This window comes from Helicoverpa zea, chromosome 2 (genome assembly GCF_022581195.2).
Source record: "Helicoverpa zea isolate HzStark_Cry1AcR chromosome 2, ilHelZeax1.1, whole genome shotgun sequence".
NCBI lineage: Eukaryota > Metazoa > Arthropoda > Insecta > Lepidoptera > Noctuidae > Helicoverpa > Helicoverpa zea.
Genome location: NC_061453.1, coordinates 8,465,656 through 8,481,805, shown reverse-complemented (window position 1 = coordinate 8,481,805; position 16,150 = coordinate 8,465,656). Strand labels below are relative to the sequence as shown.

At 34.8% G+C, this 16,150-nt stretch overlaps 1 protein-coding gene across 1 annotated transcript; it reads right to left on the bottom strand.

Moving 5' to 3' along the window:
* Positions 1–209: 209 nt before the first annotated feature.
* LOC124636764 (O-glucosyltransferase rumi homolog) lies at positions 210–15,859 on the bottom strand. The gene is made up of 6 exons (XM_047172902.1): positions 15,631–15,859; positions 15,228–15,412; positions 14,825–15,013; positions 14,314–14,444; positions 746–893; positions 210–657 (listed from the first exon to the last, which is right to left on the bottom strand). Exons 1-6 carry the CDS (start codon positions 15,749–15,751, stop codon positions 232–234), a joined length of 1,200 nt encoding a protein of 399 aa, XP_047028858.1. The 5' UTR covers positions 15,752–15,859; the 3' UTR covers positions 210–231.
* Positions 15,860–16,150: the final 291 nt, after the last annotated feature.

Below are 16,150 nucleotides of genomic sequence, written 5' to 3'. Positions count from 1 at the left end.
TCATAATTTATGTTGACGAGTCAAGAATGTTAATGAACTTTCTGGCCTTTGTTATCGATGATTGCCGACATAATGCACTACATTTGACTTACAGCTATGGTCTGGAGCTGTAGGCGTGAAAACTGCTAGTGGATGCCTATACTTCCACTAATTAGATTATTTTGATAAAATTTTTCATTAGTTATCCATCCAACAATAAAACAAAAACGTTAGAAAAGCAAGTAGGTTTAATTACGCTGTTATTAATTCCAGATCAACATCTTTTACTACATCATATTTCAGAAGTTTTGCATATTTCTTTAGAAGCTTCCTCCAATAACATCTTACATCTTTATCAGTTAAATGATCCCAAATATGTTGGAATCCTCTGTTTGCGATTTCATTGCCTAAACTATCATTTTCTTTGAAGAAATTGATTAAGTCTTTGATCTCTTCTTGGGTCGCATCTGTGCTGATAGGTACATAATGTACCCAAGGTTTTAGTGATGGGTAAAAAAATTCAAGCCATTGATCTCCAACGTGAAAAACTAAGGACTTGCAAAGGAACAAATGCTTGAATCTAAAACTGGCAGCAACTCCTCTGTAGTTGAAAACATATTTATATTTGCAATGATCTTCGAAGGGTACTTCTGATGCAGGTGGTGCATAAAGTGTATCCTAAAATACAAACATATTTGATTTCATAAACCATGTCAATATCTTCCCTGTTGGCAGACGCTTTTAACATTGAATAAATACTACTTACCATATCTGATTTCCAGGCTTGATTTTTTGTATACTGAGCATCTACAAGATCAGGCTCAGATCTAGAGAGTAATACAAGGGCATCTCTTTCTTCGCTTGTTCTAGATCCACGAAAAAATGCCCTGTCTTCTTTTTTTTCCCATGGCCACCTAAAATTTAATATAAGATTAACTACATTCCATGTTGTGCAGAGACACACCTAAAGATAAAAAAAAACTGCCTTCACAAATGCCTTGTCTCATTATTCCTTACCCTAGTTTGGATTCAGTTACTTGGATTAAATAAAGAATGAATAGATAAGTTCAGGTTCTGCAGCGCTTCTTTATAATTGTTTAAAAATCTTTCATTCTAATAAAGATTGAGATTTTTCGTGTCCATTTCGACCGCGCGGCCACCTCATAATTTTTGATGAGACTTTGCCAGGAATTAGTAGTAATTTGTTACTTTTCACTCCTCTTTTCCTGAATTTGTTACAAAAAAAACCAAGACGCTATGACAAAGAACAGTTGGCCGCTAGAACCGCCACTTGCCGTAGTCATCGCCCGTGATTACTCAGAAACTATACAATGCAGATAGACGAATGATACATCAAAAGAAAGGTCTTAATTTGTTAAATTTGTTACAAAAATAAAAAAAGGTCAAAACGTAGATAAACAAAAAGTTATGCAATGTTAAGTTTTCAGGTTATGAGTAGGTAAGTATATCACCGTAGGTACCAAATTAATAGAGGCTAATGTGTATAGAAAATTAGTCTTTAATTTGTTACAGCGAAAAAAGACAAAAAAATACTAGAAAGTAGGTTCAATAATATGTTAGAGTCGTTTTTAGTTGGCCGCGCGGACGGCAATATGCCTAAAATACAATTTCGTTTTTCTCGTTATTAAAAGTAGGTTTAAGCTTAATTAGAGTACTATAAATAATCGATGGGTAACGTAACCTAGTTTGAATAAATATAGCGAATTTAACTGCAACATTCATATTTTAGGAGATATTTACAAAAACACAGTGGTATGAAAAGGTATGAGAGTAGGGTGTCCATGCATTTTCACATATTCGAAATTTTCGTTATTCACGTCTTATTTTTTTAGGGAGAGTGCATACTTTATAAAAATCAAAGTCACAAATAGATAGAAAATATGATGCTCAGACTCCACTTTGTAACTTTTGAAATTCCATGTACAAGGTAATCTAGTAATGAGCCAAATTTTTTCTCTTAAAATATCCACCCATTTGTACTTAGGCAGTATTTTATATTTTTTAAATGGAGTGCATGTTCTCAAGTCATTTCTTTTATACAAGACATATAATGGTTGCATTTTTTTCCAGTCATAGATATCTAATTCGAACTTGAAATTTTTTGTATCGTTTTCACTATGATGCTGATTGGACTCGACATGAGAATGTGATATTTTGGATGCAGTTCTCGGGCTTGCTTGAGGATGATGATGAGGATGACGAGGACGGACATACAGTTCGCTGCTTGCATTCAGTGTTTAGAAACTCCCTGAAATTTCTTTTCAGTGACATGTAAAGAGCAGCTGGTGTCATAAGATTATCCAAATCACTTGCAATTTTATCAAATAAAGGGTCATTCAGTTTAACATCCAGTAGTTTGTCGGCATATTTCATAAAAACTTCTCTCTGTTTTGATTTCTCAACAATAGATTTTCGTCCAGCTTTACCCATTTTTGCTGCAATAAAAGCAATTGATAATATAATACAAAGGTTAAACATCCGTTGCCTGCATCACAAACAAAATATACATACTGAGGTACTACAAATTATTGCTATGTAAGTAGGTACATATTAAGGGCAAGAACTTTTCTTAATTAATAATTTTATAACGAAGAAAAGTCGTCGTTATTTGACAGACAAAGATGCAGCGACTTATTTTTAAAAAAATTCGGTCACTAACGGTCAGCACTTCTATGAAAGAAGTGTGCAATTATATTTTGCAGCTAAATTAAAAGCTAATGTAAGTTATTAAGCTAAGAATATTTTTAAGAGATGACCACTTTTGAAGTGAAATGAAATCACATTAAAATGTGGCAGAGACTTCATGAATTTCATGTCATTTTATATATACTTAATAATTATAAGGACACAGTTTATTACTTTATACAAGTCATCATAAAATTGAAAAAAAAATAAACTTATCGCAGTCGATTTGGATCCCCCTGCAATACACTTTTTGGTGGTGAGTTCCAACATACAGTGGGCACAACTGATAACTAAGCACTTTTAGACACTTCTGGATTTATAATGATAATTGCAAGGGCGGATCCAGCTTCGGCACCAGGGGGGGGGTCACAAAGTCGTGGTCAAGTCACAAAAAATATTATATTGTAGCGTATAGATCTGTTAATATTAAAAGTAGTAGTATAAATACAATAAGCGCGATCGTAGCGAGCTCGAAATTTTTACGAATGTGAAGAAAAGTGTTTTCATGTAGAAAATGGCCCGAGCAGAGTGAGCGAAATTTCTCGTATTTATACTACACACACGTGCCAAACAAAAAAGCGCGAGCGAAGCGACCGCGAAAATTTTTGTTCAGGTCGAGGACTAAGGTTAAAAAAGTGTTTTTATGTAGAAAATGGTCCGAGCTGAGCGAACGCGATTTCTTGGACAGAATCACAGACGTGAAATTGAAAAAGCGCGAGCGAAGCGAGCGCGAAAATTTTTTTTCAGTTCGAGGACTAAAAGTAGATGAAAACGCTTTCTTGCTGTATAACAAATAGACAGCACAAATACAAGAAAGTGCGATCATAGCAAGCGCGAGAATTTTTTCAGGTTGAAGACTAAACGTTTGAAAAGTATTGTGTACGTAGAAAAGGGCGCGTACGTTTTTTTTATTGCAGCAACAGTAAAACATTTTCTGTGAAAACTTCAATTGTCTTAAGTAAGGGTAATGGTAAGGGTTCATGAGATCAGGGCCGTCTCTAGCTCATGTAGCGCCTCGGTGCAATCATCACCCAAGCGCCACTTATGTATCTATTGAAAGATTTTGAGTAGTACATACAATATGTACTACTTAAAATCAAAAGGAATATAAATAAGAACGTTCGAACGAAAGTCACTTTTTTGGTAGGTAAAGGACTTATAAAAATGTTTCCGAATCATTGTAGGCTCAAACTGTTGGCCAGATTTAAGTTATGAAAGTCGAGACAGGACTACGTTATGGCGCGACGATGAGCGCGAGCTGTTATATAGTTAGGTGATTTGGAATAAAAGGTCCAATTTCCAAATATTAGGTATATTAGAATTTTCTGCAGTAAAACACAAATGAGTACATAAAACGTCACTGGTAAATGTCACTGCATGAGAGATACACTGGATAAGATAAAGTCACTGGATGAGGAAGTCACTGGATGAGAGAGTCACTGGATGAGAGAGTCACTGGATGAGAGAGTCACTGGATGAAAGAGTCACTGGATGAGAGAGTCACTGGATGAACGACTGGTTAGATCGGATTATTAATTAGTACTGCCCGCTGTCTCACGGGATGACAAACATCGCGCTGGGTGGTCTCTCACACATGCTTAAAGTGCATACAGTGTATAACAGCCCCCGAGGGTAAGACTAAACTTCACCTGAAGAGTGAAGTTTACGTTTATGATGTCCGGATTTTAGGTGCAGGAATTTCAGTAGAGTCGGCAATTTCTAAAGGTTCCTCATTTTTATCAATATTCTTCTTGTTTTTCTTATCTGTCATACGGTGACATTTGCCTGATCTGATACACTTATATAATAAGTATAGGGTTAAGATTAAAACTACGATACTAATTAAAATAGTAGTATAACAATAATATTCACTGTATAAAACTATATGTGGTTTTTCAGTTATTCTGTCTAAACCTTTTATAATAAGGCTTGTTGCTTTAGTATGTTCTGCCATAACAGAATCAAGATTAACATTTTTTAAATTCAATTTTGGAATATTTTGTTTAAGTTTATTGAATGTTACATTATTACAGCATGAATCGTTTATCAAATTAAAATTTGAGTTTATTTGTTGCATTCTAATAATTTTAGTAACCTTTGGAATTAACCTTAACTCTTTATAATATGCTATACAATGTCTCGGGATACTCAGTATACCTGTGCCTGAAATAGTTGTTTCTGTGTTACTTAGATTGTGACAGTCAATTAACAATTTGGAAGGTTTGTTTATTACATATATCCACTTATTATTATTCAATCTTTGCCAAATTTCATAATTACCTTGTAAGAATTTGGTTTCACATTGATTCGGCACACAAATTAGGGCCTTTGAAATTATTTCCGATTCGCAGATCGGAGTTACGGAACTAGAATAAGTATCTAATGTTTCACATATATAATACGAGCTATATAAAACTTTACAATTAGTTAAACTATCTAGCTTACAATAAGACGATAAATCCTTAGTTATTCCTAAATATTTAGTAGAGGGCACTATTGTAGAAAACGTGTTATTTGTGAGTGTTACAGGAAATGGGATACAATTATATAAGTTAAAATCTTTGGCTGTTACAAGGGGAACCCTCAAAACAAAAACAATTTTATCATCTTTAAAGTAACAAGCAATTTCAGATACATTAATTAATAGGTAAATATTTTCTAAAGATAGACTAACAGGAAATTGATTATAGTCAGCCAGAAATCTATAATTTTCAGCCAATTCGGAAAATAATTGCTTAGGGGTGATAATAGAAGGAAATAAAATATTTGATTTACTAAACATAATGCCATTAATAATATCTTCTAACTTAAAGGACAGTGCTAATAAACTTCCCTCTAACATGTTTACAATTTCATTTAATTTAGCTCGTAACAACAAGTTACCTGATAACGAAGTTACATTCAACAAATGACGCGACAATAATTCAACAGCACTATTTAAACGTTGTTCATTTATAGTAATATTTTTTGTAATTTCTTTAATGGAAGACAGAGTTGAAGTGGTAATTAGAATATTTTCTTTTATCAATCTAGACAATTGGGTTTGATCCTTTTCGACAGTTTGAATAGCATTGCTGTATCTTATGGCGTCTTCTTCATCCATTACACCAAAAAGGTGTTTGAACACTGTACCGATACCACCAAACCAGGCTGATCTTTTAGATCGATTATCAATCAAATAAGAAATTGATTCAAAATCGCGTAATATGTCTTGGTACCGAGTAGATAAAGGTTGGAGCAAGTTCAGACATTCGATATCAGTAAACAACTTACTTTGTTTACATAAGCGCTTGGAGGAGTCTATCACACCGTACAGATTGTTAATATGTGGTCGTATAAAAGAAATATCAGAAGGTATAATAACGCTAAGATAACCATCTATTATTTTTAGAGAACCAACAGGGTCGAAGTATATACCGGGGCTATTCACAGTGGGTTGGATGAAGGGTTCTTGTGCCAGGGATAGTGAACTGTAATAAAACATTAAGTACATTATAATAATATTCTAAATAAGACTTGAAGGTTTTAACACTAAGACATTAAGTTACGGTTCACAACGACGGGCAAGTTTAACTTCGTCATAATGATGAGTCACGTGACGTCTGTTTATGAGCAACGTTAGGTTATTTTTACCGTTTATTTTTACAACTTTGTAAGGACCTTTCCATATGGGAGATAAGGCCTTACGCAGCCTGAGATGGTTCTTTAAATAAACAAAATCGCCAACATGATACTTTACAGGACGAGTGCGGGTATCGTAATAAGCTTTGGAAGACTCTTTGGACTTTGTTATGTTTTCAATTGCCTTATCTCTTGCATATTTAAGACGATGTTGTAACATTCTAACATAGTCTGGATAAGTGACGTGTGGGACTGGTTCATATATGGAATTAGGTATGTATGGTTTGTGGCCAAAGATCAATTCATATGGTGAAAAATTAGTTGTTGTATGAATTGCTGTATTATATGCCAACATAGCAGTGTATACATATCTAGCCCAATTATTTTGATTTTCGGAAACATAAGATTTTAAATATTCTTTAAGAGTAGAGTGGCTGCGCTCTAAAGCACCTTGAGTCTGAGGGTGGTATGCGGAAGAAAACAATTGCTTTATTTTTAAGAAGGAACAGGTCATTTTGAATAGTTGCGCTGTGAAATTGGTACCCTGATCTGTTAGTATAGTCTTAGGAATGCCAAACAAGGATATGAAATGAACTAGGCATTCGCTGGTCTCTTCAGCAGTGGCATTTTTAATAGGATAAGCTACAGAATACTTTGTTAAATCGTCTTGAAGAGTGAGTATGTATTTAAGGTTTCCTGGACTTGAATCTGGAAGCGGGCCAACAATATCAAGGGATAATCTTTCAAAAGGCGCTGTGGACGTAGTTGTAATCTGCATGGGTGCCCTGTTTGTTTTTCGTAAGGCTTTATTTTGTTGACATAAAACACAAGTCTTGACGTAATTTTCTATGTCTCTGCGCATTTCTTTCCAGTAATACTGTTCTCTAATTTTATTGTACATCCGGGTGGATCCAAGATGTCCTGCGACAGGGATATCGTGGTTTTCTCTAAGAATTTTATTTATTTCACTAGGGCTCGGATAATATATCTTATTACAATAAATATGGACTTGTATTCCAGTATTATTAAACAGATACGTTAGCATATTATAGATTTTGACATAAACGTGCCTATCAAAAGGATTTTTAAAATCGGTTATACTTATTTGAGTTATAGAATCATTATTGGATACTAAGTGATTCCTAAGGTTTTGTAAGGACTCGAATATTTCGCCGTAAGTGCAGGTGTCAAAATGGTGCACTTTGGTGAACAAGAAATAATAAATTTTATTATTATCTGAAAATGATTTATATGAATATAGAGTTCTTTCAGAGTTAAAAATCGTTTCAGAGTTTTCTACGTTTGACAAGACATCTTGAACATAGGGTATGGAGTCGTCTAGATCTAATGATGTGGGAATTATTAGAATTTTATTTTTGCTTTTTAATAAACTATCGTTGTGTTCAACTATTATAGTGTTATACTGTGCGGTTAGAGAAGTTTTTAAGAATTTTGAATATGTTTCATCAAGATAAGGTATTGCATTTCTGTGATTACTAGTAGAGGGTTGAAGAGGGGAAGGCGTACAGTCCAGTGAACTAGGGTCCGTTAATTCACCTTTAGGGTCATTTTGATTTATAGGGTTCACAGGATAACGAGAGAGGGCGTCAGCTGCGGAATTTAGTTTGCCTTTTCGATAGATAATTTCATACTCGAACTCTTCAAGTTGAAGACGCCAACGTTGTAATTTACTACTAGGATCAGTATGATTAAACAGCCATTTTAATGGCCGATGGTCGGTTATTATATAAAATTTTCGGCCAAATAGGTAAGGTCTGAAAGTTTTACAACCCCAAACTATAGCAAAAAGTTCTTTCTCAGTAGTGCTATAGTTTGTCTCGTTTTTATTCAAGGTTCTGGATGCATAGGCTATAGGATGGTCCTTACCTACTGGGCCTTGAGAGAGTATTGCTGATATGGCATAATTGGATGCATCACAAGTAAGTGTAAAAGGTTTTGTAAAGTCTGGGTATATGAGGACAGGAGCAGTGACTAGTTTATTTTTAAGGGTCTCAAAGGCCAATTGCTGTTCGTTGGACCAAATAAAAGAATTATCTTTTTTGAGAAGAAGTGTAAGGGGTTTTGATAATTTTGAAAACTCGGGAATAAAACGTCTGTAGTAGGATATTAGACCTAAAAAGGATTTTATGTCTTTTGGACATTTTGGAATTGGAAAGTCTTGAACAGATTTAACTTTATTAGGATCTGGTTTTACACCGTTTTCGGTAATGATATGTCCAAGGTAGCCTACTTCTTTCCGTAAGAATTCGCATTTATCAGCTTGTAATTTTAGATTAAAGTCACGGAGTTTTTGGAAAACAGCGGTCAAATTATTTATATGTTGCATTAAATCATAAGAATATATTACTATATCGTCTAAATAAACGAAACACCTTTCACCTTGAAGGCCCGTCAAGACATTGTTCATTAAGCGTTGGAAAGTTGATGGTGCATTTTTCAGACCAAACGGCATTCTTGTAAATTCAAAGTGTCCTTGGGGAACATTAAATGCGGTTTTACAGGCGTCTTGGGGAGCCATTTTGATCTGATGAAATCCTGAAACGAGGTCAAGAGTTGAGAAATATTTGGAATTTCCTAATTGATCTAAAATTTCGACAATATTAGGAATGGGGTAGGTTTCTCCAATCGTATTATCATTTAATTTCCTATAATCAATGACAATACGCCATTTTTTCTGGCCCGATGCATCAATTTTTTTTGGAACTACCCATATTGGAGAAGACCAAGGTGAAACAGAAGGTTGGATTATTTTCTGATCTAACATCTTTTGAATTTGTGAGTTAACTTCTTGTTTGTGTATTTCAGGAAAACGGTAGGACTTAACATTAATTGGGTGATCTGATGAAGTTCGAATTTCATGTTGAATGGCGTCAGTTGACGTCAGCTGATCGCCTGGTAAGTGAAATATATCGGAATATCTTGAACATACTTCATAAAGGGCTTCAACTTCTTCAGAATTTAGGTGGGAGACGCGGAGGAGTTTGAGAACTTCTTGAGTTCTATTCAAGCAAGATTTATTTGAATTATTTGGTTGGAAAGGGTCGTGATCGACGGGGTGTAAGGTAAGTTGAAGATTCGACTTCAGCGTAATAGGTTCCTCAGAAGCGTTCAAAATTGTGAGGTTTATCCTATTGTTTTCTTTAACTTTAACTAAACAGTTTGCTATAAAAAGAGTATCACTGATATGTTGATCTAGGATAAGACCTTCTTTTAATTCAGGGTTCGTGACCGTACATTCTACAATCATTTCTGAACGAGCCGGAATATGATAAGTAGGGTCAGTTAAGTTTAATTTTATTTTATTATTTTCTAGGTGAAGTATTTGCTGATTATAATCAATAAAGCATTGAAAACGGGTAAATAAATCATTTCCTATAATACCGTCATAGTTAAGATGAATATTTTCAACAACATGGAAATTGAAAGAAATTGACTCTTTCCCAAATATAAGACTTAGATCAAAACTGCCTAAGGTTGGTACTGTATCTTCAGTATTATCTATGCCCTTTAATTTAATTATGTTGTTTTTTAGGGTAAGATTAGAATAAGATTGGATGGAAGATTTTCGGATGAGACAAACAGAAGACCCGGTATCGACAAGTAACGTAAGTGGTTTGTTGGAAACACATGTCTGGACAATAACATGAGGTAAGGATACTTTAGTAGGTTTGCAGGATATTTCATATATTACATTATCTTTATTAAGGACACTTGCTTGGGGCTGGTTACCCTTGTGGTCCTTGGATATAGAAGATTGGACGCTTATTTGGGGCTGGCTACCCTTGTGGTCCTTGGATATAGAAGATTGGACGCTTATTTGGGGCTGGCTACCCTTGTGGTCCTTGGATATAGGGGAGGTGTCGTTGTTATTAATGGGTCTAGCAGAAAATTGTGATTTGGGTCTCACGAGACACCTCCGTGAGCCCATTATTCGTTTAAATCATTATTATTTGAGTAGTCATGACTATAGTGTTTGATTTCATCTTCGTCATTTACGTTTGGGTGATTTTCGGGATTATATTCAGTATGATCTTTGATCATGTAATTTACATGAGCGGGTCCCGGTTTTGGGTAGTTTTGACTTGAGGCTGGCTGTGCCGTTTGTGGAACCCTAAATCTATTATTGTTATACTCACGTTTTTTACAGACTTCAAGAGTATGACCTTGAGCTTTACAGTAGCGACAGAACAACCCTTGATAATTTTGAGCCATAGGTCTATGCGATTGAGGTTTAGTGTTTACATTGTTTATAGCAGGTCTAAAGGTATAGTGTGGTTTTTGGACATAGTTAGATACTTGAGAATTTCGTTTGTATAGCGAATTTAATATTTTTTCTTCGGAAATGGCTAAGTTTATAGCTTCATTGAGGTTAGAAGGGTTTTTACCACGGACTAAGTTTGAGATGTTAGATTTAAGGCCAAGTAAGAAAGTATGAAGAGCCAGTTCTTCCATAGCTGCTGTACGACCCGCTAGTTCTGATTTTTTCTTATTAGATAAGGTCACTTCAGTTAATAATTTAGAGAGGCATGTTTCAACGCGCAATGAAAATTGATGAACTTGTTCGCTGGTTTGTTGACGACATTCCTGCAAATCGGTTAAAAGATGAGAATAATGCTTCCTTTCGCCAAATTGTGTCTTTAAAAACTCACGCAATTGATCCCACGATTCGTATTCTTTTATAGATACAGCAGTTTCAGCTTTACCTTCTAGTTGAGAAAGGATATATTTGAATAATATTTTTTTTTGTTCTGCCGTAGCTAATTCAAATGCATTATCACAATTATTTATGAATGAATTTAATTTGTCACGTGAGCCATCAAAAGTTTTTATGAATTTAAATAATGTACTTATTTGGATAGTTTCACCCTTTTCTTGTTTCAATTGCGGATTTGTAGCCATGTTTATAGCAAATATTTAATTTAATAAAGTGAAGGTAATTTTATTTAATAAAGAGTAATATATAGTACGGTGTAACAGGCGGCCACCTAAGTCGCTGTCTGTTATTCGCAAAACTCTGTGTCAGCAGTTGCTATGTGGTATCGGTATGCAGGTGTGCGATGAGCGACGAAGCTTCTTAGAATTGACAATAATAACTGTGAGAAAGTTATGTTAAATAATATGTTGTAATAAAAGTGACAATAATGTAAATGTTATAATTTTGAAATTTAATAGTTGTTCAAACGAGGTGATGGAAGTTTCACTCGGATCACGAAGTTTCACTCGGATCACGCACTTGCACTTGCACTATAACCACTTTATAAATCACTTTATAGTTACTTACAGGAACGCGAAGAAAATGTACAGGAACATGGTTTTCTTTGCAGGAACGGCCACGACGAGCACTTTCACGATCAGAGAAGTATGCTTGGAGACGAACCAGGGATACCTTGTATCCCGCTACGCTGCCACCAGATTTGTTATATAGTTAGGTGATTTGGAATAAAAGGTCCAATTTCCAAATATTAGGTATATTAGAATTTTCTGCAGTAAAACACAAATGAGTACATAAAACGTCACTGGTAAATGTCACTGCATGAGAGATACACTGGATAAGATAAAGTCACTGGATGAGGAAGTCACTGGATGAGAGAGTCACTGGATGAGAGAGTCACTGGATGAGAGAGTCACTGGATGAAAGAGTCACTGGATGAGAGAGTCACTGGATGAACGACTGGTTAGATCGGATTATTAATTAGTACTGCCCGCTGTCTCACGGGATGACAAACATCGCGCTGGGTGGTCTCTCACACATGCTTAAAGTGCATACAGTGTATAACAGAGCGAAGCGAGCGCGCAAATTTTTTTAATTTTGGGACACAAAAAGTTCATAAGTTTTAAAAAGCGCTGTAAAGTAACAAGCAGTCGGAAGCGCAAACTGTTTTGTTTTTGAGGACTCCATTAATATTTTTTTTGTTATATTTGACTTATGAAGTTATCAAAGCAAGGTATATATGATATTGCGCGAGCGAAGCGAGCGCGAAATTTTTTGAACCTACGACACAAAAGCACCTGATTAAATACATTGTAAAGCAACAAGTAGCCGCGAGCGCAGCGAGCGCGAACTTTTTTGAATTATTTGTTTGAAGACTCACAAATCAGACTGGGAATTACGTACAAATAAAAAGGAACCGTGATTAGAGAGAGTGCCATTTGTGTTCGTTGATTCGGTGCGTCATTAAAAATAATAAATAATCAGAAATACAGTACAGACATAGTCATTTACTCGCGAGCGTAGCGAGCTAGAATTTTTTCACTTAGTTGGAGGATGTTAAAAGTTAAAAATAATCAAAATGATCGATCCAACAAAGCGAAGGCGACTTTTTTGTCAGTATCATGATACAATGTGGAACTTCCTTATCGAACGGGTGTAATTTCTTCGAAATTTCCTGGTGGTGGGGCGTCCCGCGGCGCCCCTGAGACCGAGGCGCCCGGGTTATTCGCACACCCTGCACCATAGGTTAAGACGGCCCTGCATGAGATACAGCATGTAATGTAGACAACCCGGACAGCGGATTCTTAGTAACAGGATCCCGTTTCCTCCTTTTGGGTACGGATAAAGAGTAAATAAAGAATAGAGAGTGAGCGTTGCGAGCACGAATTCTTCAGCAAAACTACTCTACCTGTAACTATGTAGGTATCTACCTATTCACTCGGAATAAAAATTATCTTATACTTATAACAAAAACTGAAAACATCGTGTTTAACCATTTCAATTATTGGTCCCCTTAGGTCCTGAACCTGGCCCAGGGGGGGGTCATGACCTTGTGACCTACCCCCTGGATCCGCCGTTGGATAATTGTCTCAGTAACTTAGTAGTATGAAAATCACGGGAATTAAATACGTACGAGTACCTATACACTTCAAAATTCAGCACAGGAATTTATTTGCAACAAAAAAATAACGTTTTTTAAACCGCTTGCGACAAATATTTTTAACAATAGATTGAAAACAAAAGAGATCATTTTTCTGGAATCGTTCCCATCATAAAACACCTGCGGAAAGTCAATGAAACTATTTTTTTATCAGTAAATGGGTACTTTAAAGAATTAAGAACAATGGATATCAATATGACCGCAAAACGAACCGCATATTTGTTCAGAATACAAAATTAACAACATGCCTTTGTACTAATGTAATCATGGTACTCTACTAGTATGCACTCTCCCTAAAAAAATGAGACGTGAATAACGAAAATTTCGAATATGTGAAAATGCATGGACACCCTACTCTCATACAGTTTCATACCACTGTGTTTTTGTAAATATCTCCTAAAATATGAATGCTGCAGTTAAATTCGCTATATTTATTCAAACTAGGTTACGTTACCCATCGATTAGTACTCTAATTAAGCTTAAATCTACTTTTAATAACGAGAAAAACGAAATTGTATTTTAGGCATATTGCCGTCCGCGCGGCCAACTAAAAACGACTCTTACATATTATTGAACCTACTTTCTAGTATTTTTTTGTCTTTTTTCGCTGTAACAAATTAAAGACTAATTTTCTATACACATTAGCCTCTATTAATTTGGTACCTACGGTGATATACTTACCTACTCATAACCTGAAAACTTAACATTGCATAACTTTTTGTTTATCTACGTTTTGACCTTTTTTATTTTTGTAATAAATTTAACAAATAAAGACCTTTCTTTTGATGTATCATTCGTCTATCTGCATTGTATAGTTTCTGAGTAATCACGGGCGATGACTACGGCAAGTGGCGGTTCTAGCGGCCAACTGTTCTTTGTCATAGCGTCTTGGTTTTTTTTGTAACAAATTCAGGAAAAGAGGAGTGAAAAGTAACAAATTACTACTAATTCCTGGCAAAGTTTCATCAAAAATTATGAGGTGGCCGCGCGGTCGAAATGGACACGATTTTTCAGTACAGTTATTCTTGACTGAAGATTTAATAATTGCAGTAAGTCAGAGACACATGTATGTTGTGATTGGTGAACTAGTTAACTTAAAAACATATATACAAACTTTTCAGCAGCTTTTGATATAGAGATTCTGTGTTTGTCCCATCTGCCTATCCCTGTGGGATATAAAGATATTGCCGGTCCACCTTCCCAGAAACTCCAGGCAGGATACATTATATCATAGTAATCTTTTGTCTGGAAAAATATATTTAAGTGAAATAAATATATTGGTGTGGTCATTCCATTTATTGGTGAGCTATAATGTGTTCTACACTATTTCAGAGAGAATTTATAATAATTGATGGTCCCAGTTGTCATTTGTAAATCTTGTCAGTTTTACTGGTAGCTAGAAAGTCGAGAAACCTAAGTTTTATCAAGTGGTATCATGGCGCACATGTAATATGTATTGGTGTTTGAGAAGGCTTTAATGACGGTTTTCTACTTTAAAACAAGGTAAGCAAGGTAAATGGATAGGCAGATAGTGCCTGTGGGCAAAAATTATCTGTAATGATTATGGATATTGGGTTTTTTGACTTTCATTCAGTTTTAAGTATCAAAAATGTTAATTTCAGGACCTTACTGAAAGAAAAAACTGGCGCCTTTGGATGGCCCCATCCTGGGTTGACTTGGGGCCAATCTCTGGTATTTAGAGCTAGTTCTAAATCAGGCATTTTTGGTGCAAGTGCAGTCAGGTAGTGCTCCACTCCTGCACACCTTGCTGGAAAATGGCATTCCTTTTCTCTATATAGTTTGCCATCTATTATCTGAAACATTTATAAACAGGCATTTAATTTAAAAAAAAATATTGTTTCTATTTGATTTTCAAGCATTGATCATAGTAGTACATTAATATCCTAAAGTGTGGTCTTGAGGCAAACTTCTCTGCCTATTAACATGGGCAAAATTGCAACTTTTTATCAACCATGAAATTTCATTTTTATTTTTGCATTCCTTGCTTTATGTGTTAGATTAAATTACCTGGTACTTAGTTGCTTTTGCTCTAGCTTTACTAAATAGCTGCTTTGTGATGCCATCTTTAAATGGTGCCAAGTCCTGGTCAATCACTGATGCATGACAGCTACAATTTGTACTTTTACATGGAACATACTGGCTGACAGCTAAGTCAATTTTTTCTTTAATTTTATTCGCCCACTCATTAGGTTCTGAAAATAAATGTTTAGTGAATAAAAATATAAACAATGTGTGTGTATTTGCAAAAGTACCTAAAGTTTGTTTGTTTCATACATAAATAACTGAATATCAAAAAGTAATCACGATACTGAAAGAGCAATTGATGGTCAATTAACATTACTTTTAAAATAACTAATTTATGAAAAGCAATATTAAATAAAATTAATCCTTAAAATGTGATTGATTGTACCCTTGCTGTATTTATTGTAGTCTGCTGAACAAGATTCATCATCTTTATTACAAAACTCTTGATTTGTGTTAGATTTTACTAATACAACAATACAAAATAAAGTAAATAAATGACTATTCATCGTTAAATTATTGTGTTAACTATTCATTACTTATTTATATATCAAATTAAACAAAAGACAAACGAAAACGACGTTTAAATTTCAGGATTTATTAATTAGTTGTCAAATGTCAGATTTCCGAAATGTCATTTTTAATGATACCAGCCGCGAAAGGCGATATTACCCAAAAGTTACCAACCATCAAAGCCGCATTTATAAAAATATTCATTTTTATTGATTTATTCCAGGATTGTACCGAATTAAATAAATTGGAGGACCAATAACAAGTACTTTTTTATTAGCGCATTATAATTTATCTTCTATAATTATTACTAAACAGTTACTTCCAATACCAACAGGATACAAGAAAATCTACTTCTGTTGTTATTTTCATCACAAATGTTAATGTTTTATATCTTC